Source organism: Lagenorhynchus albirostris, chromosome 1 (assembly GCF_949774975.1).
Source record: "Lagenorhynchus albirostris chromosome 1, mLagAlb1.1, whole genome shotgun sequence".
Taxonomy (NCBI): Eukaryota; Metazoa; Chordata; class Mammalia; order Artiodactyla; family Delphinidae; genus Lagenorhynchus; species Lagenorhynchus albirostris.
The window spans coordinates 73,479,414-73,497,105 of NC_083095.1; the positions used below are offsets into that span (position 1 = coordinate 73,479,414).

At 45.9% G+C, this 17,692-nt stretch overlaps 1 protein-coding gene, 1 long non-coding RNA gene and 1 pseudogene across 2 annotated transcripts in view; 2 read left to right on the top strand and 1 right to left on the bottom strand.

The window, feature by feature from the left end:
• LOC132530714 (uncharacterized) overlaps positions 1 to 17,692 on the bottom strand; it is a 44,360-nt gene that overhangs the window by 22,987 nt on the left and 3,681 nt on the right. Inside the window, exon 2 of the long non-coding RNA XR_009543860.1 lies at positions 17,370 to 17,560. This is a non-coding gene — a long non-coding RNA (uncharacterized LOC132530714). The remainder of the gene's footprint in view (positions 1 to 17,369; positions 17,561 to 17,692) is intronic.
• On the top strand, positions 980 to 2,088 carry LOC132529717 (ras-related protein Rap-1b-like; annotated as a pseudogene).
• Positions 6,371 to 9,143, top strand: CMA1 (chymase 1). The gene is given in 6 exon segments (XM_060168050.1): positions 6,371 to 6,428; positions 7,042 to 7,192; positions 7,932 to 8,067; positions 8,280 to 8,469; positions 8,472 to 8,533; positions 9,000 to 9,143. Coding segments are annotated over 6 exon segments (741 nt in total).

Consider the following 17,692-nt stretch of genomic DNA (forward strand, 5'->3'; position numbering starts at 1 on the left):
TCCAACCCTCTGACTGTGGAAAATGTACACTATCTGTCTCATTCGTCTCACATAACTTGCCCCTTCACACTTTCCCAACTGCCTTACCAAAATCATATCTGCAGCTGGACAGCATTTGCCATTCTAGAAACAAAAGAATATCCTTGCAACCAAGAATGTAGGATGTGGAGAAATGACTAGACAAAGGAGACATCCTTATAAGCCCTCAACAGAGTACAACAATCCCAGTAGAAGGAGAATAACAGGCCATTCTAGGACCACCTAGAAGACAAGTCTCTCCCAATCCAGGAACTATTCCCTGATAGTATGACCCGTGTAAAGCAGGGGTGTAGACTGTGACGAGCAGCACTGAACCTGAAAGTGCTGATTCTACCACTGGCAACAACCATAGATTTTAAAAAATCATGTGGATTCCTGGATTGGAAGTAACAGTTGTTGCCTCACCAGTCTCCCCTACAGCCCATGCAAAAAAGATCAGATCATCATAGCTACAGTGTTAATTTTGAGATGCAGAAGGTGATGGCCCATGAAGTGGGCCTGTCTGACTGACAGTGCGAACATTGAGTGGTAGCATCACAGAGTCTATAGGAGAAACTGTCCAGGTAAAAGATCTTTGCTCAAACTCATGAGAAGGGGCACCCTCCGACTTTCCCTCCTCAAATAAGAGCCTATTGCAGGAATGGTGAATGGAAAAGAGAAATATCAGAAAGAAACTCCAAAAAAGCATGATTTGGGGGTTTCTTGCTGAAGAGGCTGGGACAGAAATAAGGACACACAACCATGACATATCTTCCTCCCGATCCAAAACTTGGGATCATCTCAGAGGACCTCTCTATTCATCATTCTCCTGGATACTCTGTCTACTTTAAAAAAACAAATGTGCAGAGTGCAGGAATTCTAAAAGGAACTACTGTGTTAGGAGTTAAAGCACGAATATAGTAAAACAGGCGCACCCGCGCGCCCCGAGGCTGAACGCTTGATGTCAAGGCGACACCGCCAAACCTCGCCCAGAGTCAGGCGTGTAAGCCAGCCGGAGCAGCGCCAGCGGGTAGCGGCGACGGAGGGAGCACAAGGGGACGCTGGCTGCGGGGACCCGGTGACAGCGCGAGAGGTACTAGAATTTACAAGTTTGCACCATGTGTGAGTATAAAGCTAGTCGTTCTTGGCTCGGGAGGAGTTGGAAAATCTGCTCTGACTGTGCAATTTGTTCAAGGAATTTTTGTTGAAGAATATGATACTACGATAGAAGATTCTTATAGAAAGCAAGTTGAAGTAGATGCACAACAGTGTATGCTTGAAATCTTGGATACTGCAGGAACGGAACAATTTATAGCAATGAGGGATTGAAAAACGGACAAGGCTTTGCATTAGTTTATTCCGTCACAGCACAGTCCACATTTAATGATTTACAAGATCCGAGAGAACAGATTCTTTGAGTTAAAGACACTGATGATGTTCCAATGATTCTGGTTGGTAATAAGTGTGACTTGGAAGATGAAAGAGTTGTAGGAAAGGAACAAGGTCAAAATTTAGCAAGACAATGAAACAACTGTGCATTCTTAGAATCCTCTGCAAAATCAAAAATAAATGTTAATGAGATCTTTTATGACCTAGTGTGGCGAATTAGCAGAAAAACTCCAGTGCCTGGGAAGGCCCGCAAAAAGTCCTCATGTGAGCTGCTTTAATATATTAAATGCATTGTAGCTCTGAGCCAGGTCTGAAGAACTGCTGCTCAATTCAACAGTGCCAGCATTCCAACTTTGTTAAACCTACCAACGCCTTAAATGGACTTTCCGTGGTGGCACCCTTTAAGAGGCGGATGAAAGCTACTACATCAATTTGCACAGTCTAATCACTCTCCAGTTTCACAAGAGAGATTTTTACTTATATAATAGTCCTAGAGTATGCAGCTGATAAAACCAGAGGCTACAATCCAGTATTACTGCTAAGAGACATTTTTCATCCACCATTGTTGTACATGTATGAAAATGGTGTACTGTATACTTTAACACACTGCATACTTTGTATTGGAGAGTACAATAATGTAAATCCTAAAAGTACCACTATTTTAGCATAATAAAAGAAAGTCCAAAGGGGGGTGAAAAAGAAGAATATCATAAAACGAATCAGCTTTATCCTTGCAAATTACTTTACAGATGTTGAACGTAAGCTGTTAAATTTAGACTTTAAATTTAGGAAAACATACTCATTTGGAAACATCAACTACAGAAGCATATAGAGCTTATTGTAAGGGAAAGCACAGAGTGAGCTCCAGTCCACTTAGGAAAATGCGGCCCATGTGCTGTTCCGGCTCCACTGTACAGCTGTCTCAATCTAACGCAAGGTGGCACAAGTCCCTGCCAATTTTCCTTTATGCGTTGTATTTCTTAAAAGACACTTCAACATATATGAAACTTTATAGGTGTTAAATCCCTACATGGCAAACTAGGGGTAAAACCACTTTTAAGACATGTGCTCAATTGAAAAAGACAAGCCATTACTCAAAGAACAAGGTTAAGAAACAACCTGGCAGCCTGAAGTTCAATGAATAGAAACAAGATGCTGTGCAAAACATACCATAACTGAAGTCTGTAAATCTGACTAATCGTAAGGTGTTTAGGGGAATTCAAATGAAGTATAATATTTATTCTTTACACAAATAAATATATAGCCTCATTGAGGACATATGCATCATATATGCATCAAACGGTTATGGCAGCACAAGGTATGACACCATTAAAAGAACAAACCAGCATTTATTAAGGACCAACCATGTGGCATTTTATACTTAGCACCACATTTAATTCTAAAACAAAACAAAACAAAACAAAAAACCTGCTTCATATCATTCTTCGTATTTTACAGATGCAGTAACTAAGGCTGAGAACCTAAGGAACTCTCCTAAGATCAATAGATCGTTAAGTGGCAGAAGCAAGATTCAAGCTCACCCCGTCTAACTGCAAAGCCAGCCTCATGACTTAAATGTCAAAGTGAATAACAGCACAGATAATAAATGTTTAAGAAATTCAGAGAAGGGATGATCCCTCTGCATTTAGTAGCTGAAGAATCACTGCCATAATTAAAATGCCATTGCTTTTACATCAAGTCCACTCTTTCCTTTCCACTAAGTGTGAATCTTAAACAAGACTCCATCCAACCTCTACTTGAATATCTCCATCAATGGGGAAATTACCTCCCCTGACCACACATTCATGTTGTAACAGTTCATTATTAGTATAGTCTCCCTCCTATAGAGTCAGTATCTGCTTCCTAAGATGTTGCAGAATTGGATTTGGAGGCTACCTAGCCAGAAACAATGTCCCAACTCCACCACAGGACTGTTGGCTTGACCCAGGCATTGTAGGAAACACCAGACAACTGAACCATAACCAATTCTTCCCCCCAAGCCAGACTTTCTACCACTCACCCTCACTCCAAAAGTTAATCCCAGGGCTTCCCTGGTGGCGCAGTGGTTGAGAGTCTGCCTGCCAATGCAGGGGACGCAGGTTTGAGCCCTGGTCTGGGAAGATCCCACATGCCGCGGAGCGGCTAGCCCCGTGAGCCACAATTGCTGAGCCTGCGCGTCTGGAGCCTGTGCTCCGCAACAGGGGAGGCCACGGCAGTGAGAGGCCCACACACCGCGATGAGTGGCCCCCACTTGCCACAACTAGAGAAAGCCCTCACACAGAAACGAAGACCCAACACAGCCATAAATAAATAAATAAGTTAATCCCACACGATGTCTCCTCCCTCATGTTACCCCCTCCTAAATCAAATTTTATACCCATTCATCTGATTCGCAGAGTCTCGGTCACATGATTGGGCCCTAGATGCAAAAGAATCTGAGGAAGGAGGTTGTGGATTCTACCTTAGGAAGGCAAGAATCATAACTGGGAATTCCTCTAATACAGGAAAGGTGCTCAAAAGACACTAAGGATCCACCACGTACATGGTAAATGTCCACTACAATCCATCACTGGCTGCCCAACATGAATGTGCACTATTTTTTCACACCTAATCCTCCTAAAAACAAAAATTCTCCCATTGAACATAATTTTCACTACCTTTGGTACAAAGGAAAATGAGGCTTAACTCTCCCTAGAGCTGAAATGACCCAGTCTCTTAAGTTACCACTTTCAACTCCAAGTTCAGGATCTCTAGGTGATAGCCATTCCACCTCTAACTTAGTCACACTCCCAAACTGATATCCCTAAACCATAGACTAAATGTAAAGTTCACCACCAACAACATACCACATATAAAATAGCAGAAGGACGACAGAGGAGAGAGAAAAAGGAAATCTGTTAAAGTATGCAAAAACAACCAGGACAGAGCAGGAAGAAGATACGGGCGAATAGTGCAGACTTCATTTCTGAAGCTCTATCTTTTCCATTCCCTTGCCCTCAGCCAGTGCAGGTGAAACAAAACTTGAGTATAGGTGGACCTGAACCTTAATGATGCTATGAAGCTATCTGACTAGCCCTGGACTACCTACCTCTCAATTTCTAATTGCATGAGTGAAAAACAGGAATCCTTCATTTGTTTACACCTCCACTTTTTGGTCTATGGGGTGCATGGCCACGGAACAGAACTTTTCCACATCCAGATTCTCCTCTGTTCCGCTGATGCCAGAGTAATACTGACAGCTTCAGCAAATAAGAATACAGGACCCACAATTAAAGTTGAATATTAGAGAGACAACAGTTTATTTTATTATAAGTATGTCCCATTCAATACTGGGACATACGTGTACTGAAAAATGATTTCTTGTTCATCTGAAATATAAATTCAACTGGCACTCTTTATTTTATCTGGCAACTCTAGAGAGTGAAAGAATTGGTGCAGAGGCTCCTCAGACATTGGGAATATGTGTAAATGTTGTACTCTAGAGATGGTCAGAGCTGAGGGCAACAGAGCACCCAGCCAGTACATACTAAGGAATGGATCACCTCAGCCACAAGCCCAAGATGAGACCAAGGGCATGACAGAATGATTTGGGGAAAGTATTCATCCCCTGTGCTCACCATCTCTGAACTAAATACCCTATAAATTTCCAAGAGAAATGACACTCCACCAAGTTATCCCACTCTTCCCTGGACTCGCTGCTTCTCGAAGTCTGGGGAAAACAACAGAAGTGCTTGAAACCCAGTTATGAGAGCTACGAGTTGTGTGATATGGATCACGTTAATGTGTCTGACTCTCAATTCTACATTTGTAAAGTGACAGTAATGGTAATTCCCAAGGTTGTGGTGGGGAAAAAAAGAGTCAAACCTCAGATACTGACATCTGTGTATATTCTATTTCAATCAAACAAGCTTGATTCCTAATGTGAGAGTAGGAAACCCCAGCACCCCAGGAGCAAACCATCCTTCTATATCTACATTCCCATTAGCAGGACTCTATTTCTCTATTTGTCTTTGGTGGTAGAACAGAAAGGGCCCTTCATTTGAAATGAGGAAAGTCTGATTCTGAACCGTAAGCCTTGATAGACAGATTCATAAAATTGAGATAATACTACCTACTTCACAGGGTTGTTATGAAAATAATAATATATCTAAGATTATGACAATGAATGATATGCATACTCTCTCAAGAAATGCTAATTCCAATCCCCTTTGCTCTTGTGATAAGGTATGTAAAGTCCAGTCGTAGGGTTTGACCACTTCCCGCATCTAATCTTCTTGTATCATTCTCTTCTTCCAGTGAAGTTTTGATTTGGAGGAAGAGAGAGATCCACATCAATATTTTTTCAAATGGCAGGTAATCATCCTTTAAGCGGGGTGCAGCTTCTGTTTTACTATGGAGTGGAATAAAATGGAATGGAATGGAGTGGGAACTAATGGAGAGCATTGCACATAAGGATAAATACTGTTTCCTGAAACTCTTGATTCATTCACATGTGTGTAAGTTTATGTTCATGTACTCACACATAAATATAGTATATGCATTGGGTCGTTCTGCAAAATGTATTTCCTACTGTGGGTCATGGCCATAAAAGCGCACGTGCTTTCTGAATGCGCAGTGTAAAGACTTTCCCCCACCCATGTCTCTGATGGGGCTTTAATGAGCTTCCCTACCTGGGAAAGACATGATCCTTCCATCTCCCACCACAGATGAGGCACCAGGCTCGAGAGCTCATCCCTGAAGCCAAGACTCAGGAGTTCAGGACTCAACCTTGTCTCCAGCAAAACAGAGGGCATCTCTGGGGAAACTTCTGATTAGAAAGATAACCAGCTCAGAATGAGAGAAGAAAAGGTGACCATGCAGTTCCTGTGGGTACCAGCCCTGCCCTGCCTTCACTTGCTGGGAGTTATAAACCCAAGACTGGAAAATAGAAGAGGCACCTGTCCTGGACAGCCTCTCTGAGAAGATGCATCATCCTCCTCTCCCCTCGCTGCTCTTCCTCCTCTGCTCCAGAGCTGAAGCTGGTGAGTGTTGGGTCATTCCATCTGGAAGCTGCAGCATCAAGACTAAATAAGATTTTAGTCTGAAAGTAGCTGACTCTTAAACAGAACCCCAGATCTCTCCCCAAGAGCCCAGAGTGAATTTCCACTGGGGTTGTGGTCACCCATTCTCTGCAGCCTGTGGTAGTTCCCAGGAACGAGGAACCCCACTTTGATCGGGGGAAAGCCCAGAGCAGGCAAGATGAAGAGGGTGTCTTCTCTTTATATAACGTGTGACACTGTGCTTAAAGTCCTGTGTTGCCTTCGCCTTCCGGCCTTGTAATTTGGCCGATCTGTGAGCACTCATGGGATATGGAGACGGTTGAGACAGGAACCTGGAGAGCTTGTCCTGCACGGTGACAGAGGAGAGTCGAGCAGGTGCAGAATGGGAGTGGGGGAAATCCGAGGTGAAACACGACGGCATGGCATCTGAGGCCGAGCTGGCTGCTGTGCCTGGAGGAAGAAGAGCAGGTACCAGAGGCACCAGAGAGGGAGGTGGGCAGATCACAGCAGGAGGATGCATTCGAAAGAAGCCTCTCCCAACTTTAACCCAGCTTGTGCATTTTCTGTTTTCAAGCCCTGGGGTTCTCTGTTCCAGGGGACATCATCGGGGGCACAGAGAGCAAGCCACATTCCCGCCCCTACATGGCCCACCTAGAACTTGTCGCTCCCCAGGACATGCTGGTGGCTTGTGGTGGTTTCCTGATGAGAAGGAACTTTGCCCTGACGGCTGCTCACTGTGCAGGAAAGTGAGACAACAGGGTCCTGTTTATCTCCGAATGGGAGGTAAACAGCCAGGGGGCAACCAGGGACACCCTCTGGGGGGCCTGAGGGGGACCTCCTGGGTCTGGGTCTCTTTAAGGAGAGGCAAGACTTGGGCTTAAGGAAATCGGTCTCATAATTGAATAGCTCCCCTGACACTCAGTCACTGTGAGCTCAGCTCTCCTCAAAGGAAAGGAGACCCCATCCCAGCACCCCTCTTCCAAAAGTAGCTCCCTCTCCCCGACCCCAGCACATGAGATATGGACTCACTCTTCAGGGTCCCACCCAGTTCTCTGGACCACTTCCTCTATGTCCTTTTCAGGAACACTGGCCTTCAGTTCCCAGGGACCTGAACCCATCCTTTCCATGGGAGACAGAGAACAGCGTCCACCTGAGACACCAGCACTTCCCCCTTCCCTCTGACACCTCTGGCTCCAAAGGGCTGGCCCTGATTGGGAAACGCCAATCCTGTCCCCTGGGTCCTCCATGGCCGGCTCAGTCCCCAGCAAGTCCCAAGGGTCTTGGAAATTGTCTCTGTTCCCTGGGAAAGCTCTTCCCTGAGTAAAACCTGAGCCCCTCCAATACCACAAGTGGCCCAGATAAAGGAGGCTGGGAAGAAACCATTGACCCTGGGAGAGACTCTGTCCCCTTTTCTCAGAATGGGCATATCTCAGGAGAAAATCACACTGTCACTGTTTTACCTTGTCCTTCTTCTCCCTCACAAAGGTCTATAATGGTCACCCTTGGAGCCCATAACATAAAAAAGAAAGAAGACACATGGCAGAAGCTTGAAGTCGTACAACAGTTCCCTCACCCAAAATACAATGACTCTATTGTTCGCCATGACATCATGTTACTGAAGGTGGAAATTCTTCTTCCCCTTCTCCACTTCCTGTTCTCCAGGGCTTCTCCTTCAGGTCCCATTGCCCTGACATTTCCCCAACCTGCCTCTACCCCTCAACTCTCCCCTTGGAAGCGGCTGTAATGTGAAGCAAGTCGCCCTATCCCTCCCTGATTGTCTCCAGTTGCCCCCAAGCCCATTTCTAGTTCTGACAGCCCTCGTTTCCTTCACAGCTGAAGGGGAAAGCCAACCTGACCCTGGCCGTGGGGACACTCCCCCTTCCACCCCAATTCAACTTCATCCCACCCGGGAGAATGTGCCAGGTGGCTGGCTGGGGAAGAACAAATGTTCAGGAGCCGGGCTCCAACACTCTGCAAGAGGTGAAGCTGAGACTCATGGAGCCCCAGGCCTGCAGACACCTCACTACTTTGACCACAATCTCCCGCTGTGCATGGGCAATCCCCAGAAGACAAAATCTGCACTTAAGGTGATCCTCAGACTAGGGTCTTCTCCACAATCACTGTTCAGGGTCCGGACATCTCCTGGAAGGAGATGGAGTCAGAAGAGTGTCAGCCAGTGACAAAGTTTGAGATCATAGGACTGAGGAGCTGGAACTGTCCCTGGGCTGATCATCCTCCCGCGGCCCCAGGCAGTCTCTGACTATCCCTCCCAGGCTGCTACACAGGGTCACGGGGTGCCAGGAAGGAAAGCAAGAAGCAGCATCAGACAGAGACATAGAACCTCATGAGGAACCAGGGTTCTCGCCGCTGATGCTATTGGGTTGGCCAAAAAGTTCATTCGGGATTTTCCATAGATATTACGGAAAAATCTGAACGAACCTTTTGGCTAACCCAATAGGTCTCACCAACTCAGAGTTGGTCCATGGGGAGGAGTGGGTGGTTCCCTGGCTCACCTTTCCTCTCTCTCTCTCCCTTTCCCTCTCTGTCCCACAGGGAGACTCAGGGGGCCCTCTTCTCTGCGCTGGGGTGGCCCAGGGCATTGTCTCCTATGGACAGTCGGATGCAAAGCCCCCTGCCATCTTCACCCGGATCTCCCATTACTGGCCCTGGATCAATAAGGTCCTGAAAGAGAATTAACCTGGAACCTGGGCCAGCCTGAAGGGAAATCTGGAACTGGACCCAAGCAGGTTCTCTGTGCCACTCACTCTGGATCTGCCTCTGGTTCCTGCTCAAGTCCCACCACACCCCTAAGCCTCAGGAAGGCTCCTCCAGATCACAGAATTCCCAATAATTCCCAATAAATCCCCACTTCCAGAACTGAGTGTGTGTCTCCTCTCTCTGCTGCTGTCTCCTGCCAGCGTCAGGCATTCCGTAAGCCTTGAAAGGGGTGGGTGTGTGATGTGTGTGTGAGAGAGACAGAGACAGAGAGGAAACGGTGAAGAAAAATAGGGAAAGGGCTTCCCTGGTGGCGCAGTGGTTGAGAATCTGCCTGCCAATGCAGGGGACACGGGTTCGAGCCCTGGTCTGGGAAGATCCCACATGCCACAGAGCAACTGGGCCTGTGAGCCACAACTACTGAGCTTGTGCGTCTGGAGCCTGTGCTCCGCAACAAGAGAGGCCACGACAGTGAGAGGCCCGCGCACTGTGATGAAGAGTGGCCCCCGCTCACCGCAACTGGAGAAAGCCCTCACACAGAAACGAAGACCCAACACAGCCAAAAGTAAATAAATAAATTAATTTAAAAAAAAAAAAGAAAAATAGGGAAAGAAAGAAAAGAAAGGGATTCCCTGGAGAGGCAGGACCCGTATTTCCAACATAAAGAAGAAACTACACCAGATCCTTCCTTGCCTTCAACGTCAACTCAACACCAACTCTGATTTATCTTTAGGGATATTCAGAATCACTAAGAACATTTTGAATTGTAGGATGTTTAGAGCACCCCTGACCTCTCCCCACTAGAGGTCAGTAGCAACAGTCTCGTCTCAACCAACTTATGAATCAAAACTATCTCCAGGCTCTGCTATATGTCCCCTGGGGGTGTGGCTGGGGAGGGGTGAGGGAGCTGGGCAGGAATCACCCTTCGTTGAGAACCCCCAGGTTAGATGCATTTGGCAGCGCGCTGGGCCCTCCTCACAGTCCACCTCGATAAGAAAAGATCTACCATCTGTGGAGCTTTGATCTGAGACGCAGAGAAGACCATCTGTCACTCACTTCTGCAAAACAAATACATGGAACAGATAAGAGGAGGGACAGCATCACAAGTTCTGCACGAACGACAGCCACAAACGGCTGCTCCGTAACCAGCAGGAAGGTGAAGGCCTAGAGCCTGCTTGGCCTCCAACTCTTGCCAGTTGAGGGACTGGCCGGAGGAGAGAAAAAGGGCGGGACAGGGACAGACACAACCGGAGCCTGTGGCTGATACCACTCCTCACTTCTGAGGGCATGGTGATTCCCTTCAATTAAGTGAACTCTTTCCAGAAATTCATCTTTAATAAAGAATCAGAGATATAAACAAAAGTTTATGAATAAAAATTTTAATCTCAGCATTTTCAGTAGTAGAAAAACTAGATTCCCAGCCATGGAACAAAGTTTAAATAATAAATTCATATGATTGAATATTTTGAAGTTATTAAAAATTTATTTCAAAACATTGAATCATGTAGGAAAATGCAATATAACAGAATGCTTTTTAAAAGCAACATAAATATCTCCCTGTAGTAGAATCTCAATTTTTGTAATTATATATTGTATGTATGCATAGAAAGAAAACTAGAAGAAATTAACATCAAAATAATTATGGTGGTTACTCTAGATGCTGGGATTAATAACTATCTTTATTTCCTTTATATGCTGCCTCCAAACCCCTGGTATTCTAACTATTGCTGACTCAGTACCACACATGGACCTACCTATGCATAAGCACATGCACCCATTCATTCTCCGCTGGTCAAGGTTTGCTCTGTTGGGGGTAAATATCCTTGCACTTCCAGATCGCATCACTCAGCCCATATCCAGGATGTGGCTAAAGAAGCTAAGCCTTCATGGGATCCCTTGGGTCAGTGCACAGGCATGGTGGTCTCTCCTTGTCAATTAGTGCCTTGCATGGACGTTCTTTTGCCTTTAGCAAAGGTAGTGGTGGCTAGGGATTTATACCCATGGAAATGGTGTGAGCTGGGAAGTATAGCTGATTGAGCTGATCAGAGGTAGTGGATAAAATGGTCCTGACGAAGCCTTCCCTATGCCACCCAAATCCACTTGCACCTTCTTACAGTATCTGGACCTTGCCTGAGACCAAGATGCCCATCCTTCTTTCCTGAGAGGGAAGGTACAAGTTCAAACCTTCAGTTTAATAGCCAATCACAGTCTCCTAAAAAGACTTAAAGAGGGTTGGCAAATCAAGATACAGGGTCCTGTGCTGCAGCTGCTCCCGGGTCTTAATTGATATTTCTCATCTCACCCCTCTACCACCCATTCTAGATTTCCCTCCCCTTTGGCCAACACTTGAGTTGGCCTGGGTTATATGTCTGCTGGGGTTACCCAGACTTCTAACCCTGAGGGGGCTGAGTCTTTAGCTGCCTTATATTTGACAGGTTTGACTAGTTGCTGTTGCCCATTTGTAATGATCACTGAGCACTAAAGTACAAGGGGTGTCCCCAGCGAATCCCCTGGGTTCAAGTCATACTCTTCTCTTCACCCTTTGTACAGCAGCAACCCTAGCTTCTCACAGGCAGCGTGGTCAATTACTCCAGCCAGTATCGTACCTCCTTTCTTTGCCTGCTGGTCCACTGATATGAGGAGCCCAAAATGGCCAGGTGAGAGTCACAACTTCCAGTTCACGGAGCCTTTACCACCTCCCCTGGTGAAAGCATTTTCTTCCTAAAAATTCGACTCACAGCAACATGGCTTTTAACTTCACTCACTCCACGTAGCTCCAGTAAAAGCTGCAGTAACTAAAAGAGCCATGCTTTATGGAAGTGAGTGCCCTCTCTCATTCTCCTACTCCTTTTCTAACTTTTCGTCCACCTTCTCCTTTCCTTCCATCTCTTCCACCATCCCCACACCTACCCAAACCAGGCCAGGTCACAGATAAGCCAAAATCAATTCATCAGAAGTGTCCCTAAAGGTGATCCTCAGTCCCATGGCTTCTGGCAGTCTCTATCCCTTATACCCTCTCATCTACACCAAAATCATGTTTGTGACAAAAAAAACAGAGAGGTCTCCTGAGCCCAAGGCCTTAGGACAAAGTGGGAAGCATCATGGGCCTACAGGTCTCTGGAATCTCAGGTCTAATTAAGTCATCCACAGTAAATGAAAGGTATCAGGCCAATGAATGAGAGGCCAGTACAGGGTAGGATATCTCCAACCCAGGAAAGGGATGCTTAGGCTTCAGCCAAACCTGGCCCTAGAGCCAACTCTGAGTGCACCTGAAATCCAGCCTGTCACTAACACCAGAGTGACCCCAAATTTCTAGAGAATTCTAGGCAGAATTTTTGAAATTAAGCCAAGCCTTTTCTTAACATTCTTTGCCACATACTTGATGCTTATCACCACCTACTGCTGGAACCAGGACTGGGAAACCAGCACAGAAGCCCTCCAGTCCCAGGATACCTGACAAGAGCCTACGGCGAATGCCGGGCCACAGTTCTGGGATCATCAAACAGACTTCACTCTAATTTACAGGAGACAGGAGGACAGGCCTTCCTGCCTGGCTCCTCCTTCTGAAGTGACTCTCCTGTCTCCATAGCCTCCCACACCTAGGCTGCCTACACTGAGGGACTGCCAACATCTCCCGCTTGCTCCTGCCTCACGGCTTGGGAGTCCTAACTCCAAATCTAGTTAGAAATGCAATACAATGTGAATTGGAGAAAGCAGAATCAAAAATGTGTATTCACTCTGACTGCGACAGTGTGGAATACTGTACGTTTTGGGAGAAAACTGGACAGAATTCTTCAAAAATGGAGATAATTGTGTCAGAATTATAATTAAATAAATGGCTTATCCATTCTCTATAAAATTATTTCTATATTTTTACAAATGACCATAAACATGAAAAATGCAGAGAAACAAAAGTGCTTTCTGAAACTGCTTAGATGCTCAGTGAATGATCTTATCCCTGTTACTCCCATACACAGCAGAGTCCCCAGGGAGCAGGGAAACCACATGACACAGTGCCATGCTGTCCAGGAAAGAAGATGGGGGAGGGCAGACTTCCTCAGGATTGTCCAGAGGCTGTGCTGGGAGGGACCACCTATGGGAGAACTTTAAGGATGCCCTGAAGGCAGTGTCTGGGTCTGCCCCGGGCCATGAGCCCAGAAAATAAGAAGCTCTTCTTGGACACAGAGTGTGAAAAAAGCTGTTGATGCCACACTGATCTCTTCAACCAGCTCACCCAGAAAAGACAAGATCAACCACCAGTGCAGATTTGATTCGGAGATGCAGAGAAAGTCATGGCTCCAGCTGTCAGATGCTGGGATTTGATAAGAGGAAGGAAAACTTTACAACATCTGCAGGAGAATTAGCCCAAATATAAGAGCATTTCCCCATGCCATGGAAAAGAAGAGCCTAGGACCTGCCCAGCACAAACACTACACAATTACAGTCCAAAGCAGACAGCTTCCCTGGGTTCTACCAAAAAGGCAGGGACAGAAGTGAAGAGGCTAGGGATTTCCCTGACGGTCCAGTGGTTCAGCCTCCACACTTCCACTGCAGGGGGCGTGGGTTCAATCCCTGGCCAGGGAACTAAGATCCCGCGTGCCGCGAGGCGCAGCCAAAACATTAATTAATTAATTAAATTTTTAAAAAAGAAGTGAGGAGGCTAAACAGTGTACCTCCACCCAGAGCTGAGCCTTCACCTAAGGCAATGGGAGCTGTCTCCCTCCCTCTCTGCCTCCCATCATTCCCCTGGTTACCGTGGCGCCCTCGCCATCCAGCCTGATATAGAGAATTGGTGGATAAACCTAAGGAAATCTCCCAGATATTAGAGCAAAAAAAAGACTGACAAAAACTAGAGAAATAAAAAGAATATTGGAGCACCAGTCTAGGAAATTCAACACCTGAATGACAGAAGTTTGCGTCAGCATAAAATTAAAACATTTTCAAATAGTTTACTTCCCAGCCCCCTTTCTCAGCACTGGAGGATGTGCTCCACCAACACAAGAGAATAAACCAAGAAGTGAAGAGAGATCCCAGCATGACAGCCTTTGGTGTGGGGAAAAATCAAAAGTGGGGAATGGGGCTAGTATTTTCATAAACGTTCTTGCAGAATCACTTAACGATTTAACTATCTGCGTGCACATTTGATAATAATAAAGCACGCAAAAGGCAGGTGTCGAGTAGCTATTTACTGGGGAACAGAGCATTCCAAATGAAGAGGGCTAGGAAGGGGTACATGTCCGGCAGATGGCACCACTGAGCAGCAGGCAAGACAGCGTGGGAGACAACCAAAGAGCTTGTATGTTGGGTGGATGGTGATAGAAGACAGGCATTCCAGGCACTGCAAGGTTACCTGGTTCTCATTTTAGATCTGGTGGGAAGACATGTCTGTGCATCACCAGCAGAGACGCGGGTAATGATTGCTGTAAGCGGTGCCGTCAGCAGCCAATGGCCTTTGCACAGAGCTGCAAACCAAGAGCGGCTGGAAGGCTACTTTATGCCTCCACAGAAGTCAACCTGGGCGGGGCGGGGGGTTGTCCCACCTTCTTCCAGGGAGGCCAGCACCACCTGGCTTGGAGAGCCAGATGTCCAAGCTCAGGGCAGAGGATGGGGGGGTACAAGCAGGCAGGTTTTGTTTGACCTGGTCTCCTCTCCCTGCCAGGCTTCACCTCCTATGTCGTCCCAAAAGTCCCCGCCTTGCTCAACACTCAACTTACAGTGCTTTTCCTTTCCTCCCGCTTTTTTCCTTCTGCTGCTTGGCCTTTGTCTTCACAGAACCCAATTCAAGGTAAAAAATATGATTCGGACGCCAAACCAACCCATGAGTCTCAATAAGGGCACTTGGTCATTCACTCACAGCGGAATGTGTGATTGGCCTATCTGCCTGTAAGTATTGATATTATAATATCAAATTATATTATTATGATGATTTATCATCATATCGAGCATCATCAATGTTGTTAGTCATCATTACTGTGGTTGTTACTGTTATTATTACTGATTGTTGTCATGGTGATTGTTATAAAATATTGAATAAAGTTTCTCTATCTGTGACAAAAAAAAAAAAAATGTCAGCCCTAAGCCAAGGAAAAGCAGGCTCAGTGCCAGGCAGGGCTGGGCAGGCAGTCCTCAAGGTCCCCAGGTGCATCAGAGTCCAGCCCAGGTCCCAAGGGAAGCACTGACACTCATCCCGCAAGCCCAAGTCTGTGTGATCTCAACAATGCCCAGCACTTGTGGGGAGGCACAGAGGAGAGAGGCAGTAGGGCACTAGTAGGGCAATGTCCCCTAGCCTGGCTGAGAGGGGATCAGACCCCTGATTTAGACAGGGCCTCTTCTCAAAAGCAGCCCAACCCTTCACATCCAGCCCAGCCTCCCGCTGGACTCAGAGCCCACTGGAAGTCCAGTCACTAGGCAGCCTTGGCTTCCTTCAGCCTGCCCTGGACTTGGGGCTAGGACACCCCCAGCTGGCCACCTTTTGAGCAAAAATGTGCCTCTCTGCCATGGTCCTGCCCTCAATCCATAAACAAATTGTGCTGTGCACCTACAGTGTCCCAGGCACAGGGAGACAAGAGCAAATAAGACAGGTTCAGTGCCTGCCCTATCAGAGCTCACAGTCTATGAGGCTTTGCCTGATTCATGTAATAATCTCATTTTGAAAAATTACAAGATGTGAAGTATCATTTGTATAGAATAATGCAAAGTTCACAAATATGATTTCGTTTAACCCCAAAATCAGAGTATGATTAGAGCTGGAACACTAAGACTTATCGCTGAAAAGCTGTATGGTTTCGTGGTTAAGCATGCCAGCTCTGGAACTGACTGCCTAGGTTCAAATCCCAGCTCCACCACTTAGTAGCTATGTACCGACCACAGGCAAAATAATGTCTTTATGCCTCGGTTTCTTCATGTCTGAAATACAGGTAATTATAGTTCCCAAATCATACAGTTGTTGTTAGCATTAAATGAACCAATATTCTGCTTAAAACACAGAAGAGCTCAATATAAGTTAGCTATCATTGCTATCACCTAATCCAAATTCCTAATTGTGTAATTAGAACCCAGAAAGGTAAAAGGACTTCTACAGTCATACAAAGTTTCTGACCCTTAACCAAGGTTCTATTCTCTCTGGCACTGATCTTCTTAGGAACTAGAAAATTCACTCAAAGGAACTTAACTTTCCCACCCGCCACTCTAACCAAATGCTTAAATCTTCCTACCTCATCCTCATCTGGTGATCACCAAGCAAGGTGGCTACTCCACTTTCTAACCATTCAGATAAGAAAGTTCTTGAACTAAAATCTGCTCTTTGCAAACATGGTACAAAAGGATACATGCACCCCAATGTTCATTGCAGTGCTGTTTACAGTAGCCAAGACATGGAAGCAATGTCCATCGACAGAGGAATGGATAAAGAAGATGTGGTACTTATAAACAATGGAATATTACTCAGCCATTAAAAAGAATGAAATAATGCCATTTGCAGCAACATGGATGGATCTAGAGATTATCATACTAAGTGAAGTCAGATGGAGAAAGACAAATATCATATGATACAGCTTATATGTGGAATCTAAAAAAAAAATGAAGCAAAAGGTAGGTAACAGAGCAGGGAGGAGGGTGGATCTGAAGAGGTGAGTGGAGAATAGGGCCTTTTTCCTGTCTGCACCCAATCCCTAAGAGAACCTTCCATTGAGTCCTTTGGCCTGTTCTGTCTCTCACGTCTTTGGTTGACAGTCCTAAAGCCACACCCCTTCCAGGAATCACATCACAAATAAATTACTCGCACTCAAGTCTTTGTTATCAGGGTCTGTTTCTGGGAAAACCCAAACTAAGATACCCCCCGAAATCAAGATTTATTAAATCTACTATAATTAGTACAATGTGATGTTGATGCAAAGACAATCAATTAGAGCAATTAAACAGAAGGAGTCCAGAAAAAGACACATTCATCTATGGACACGTGGTTTATGACAAAGGAGGAAATACAGGGCAGTGGGAAAGGACACTCATTTCAGTGCATATTGCTGGGTCAAGTGAATATCCATGGGGAAAAATGAAATTTGACCCCTATCTCACACACACACAAACATCAGTTCCAGGTGTCCCACACATTAAAAGTAAAATAATAAAACTTCTAGACAATATGACAGGAGTATCTTTATCACCTTGGGGTTTAGAAAGATTTCTTCAAGGCACACAAAAATCACTAACCTTGGGCTTCCCTGGTGGCACAGTGGTTGAGACTCCGCCTGCCAATGCAGCGGACACGGGTTCGTGCCCCTGTCCGGGAAGATCCCACATGCCGCGGAGCGGCTGGGCCCGTGAGCCATGGCCGCTGAGCCTGCGCGTCCAGAGCCTGTGCTCCGCAACGGGAGAGGCCACAACACTGAGAGGCCCGTGTACTGAAAAAAAAAAAAAATCACTAACCTTAAAACAAGTTTCTCAACCTTGCACTATTGATATTTTGAACAGGATAAATTTTTGTTGTGGAGGAATGTCCCGTGCATTGTAGGATGTTTAAAAGCATCCCTGGC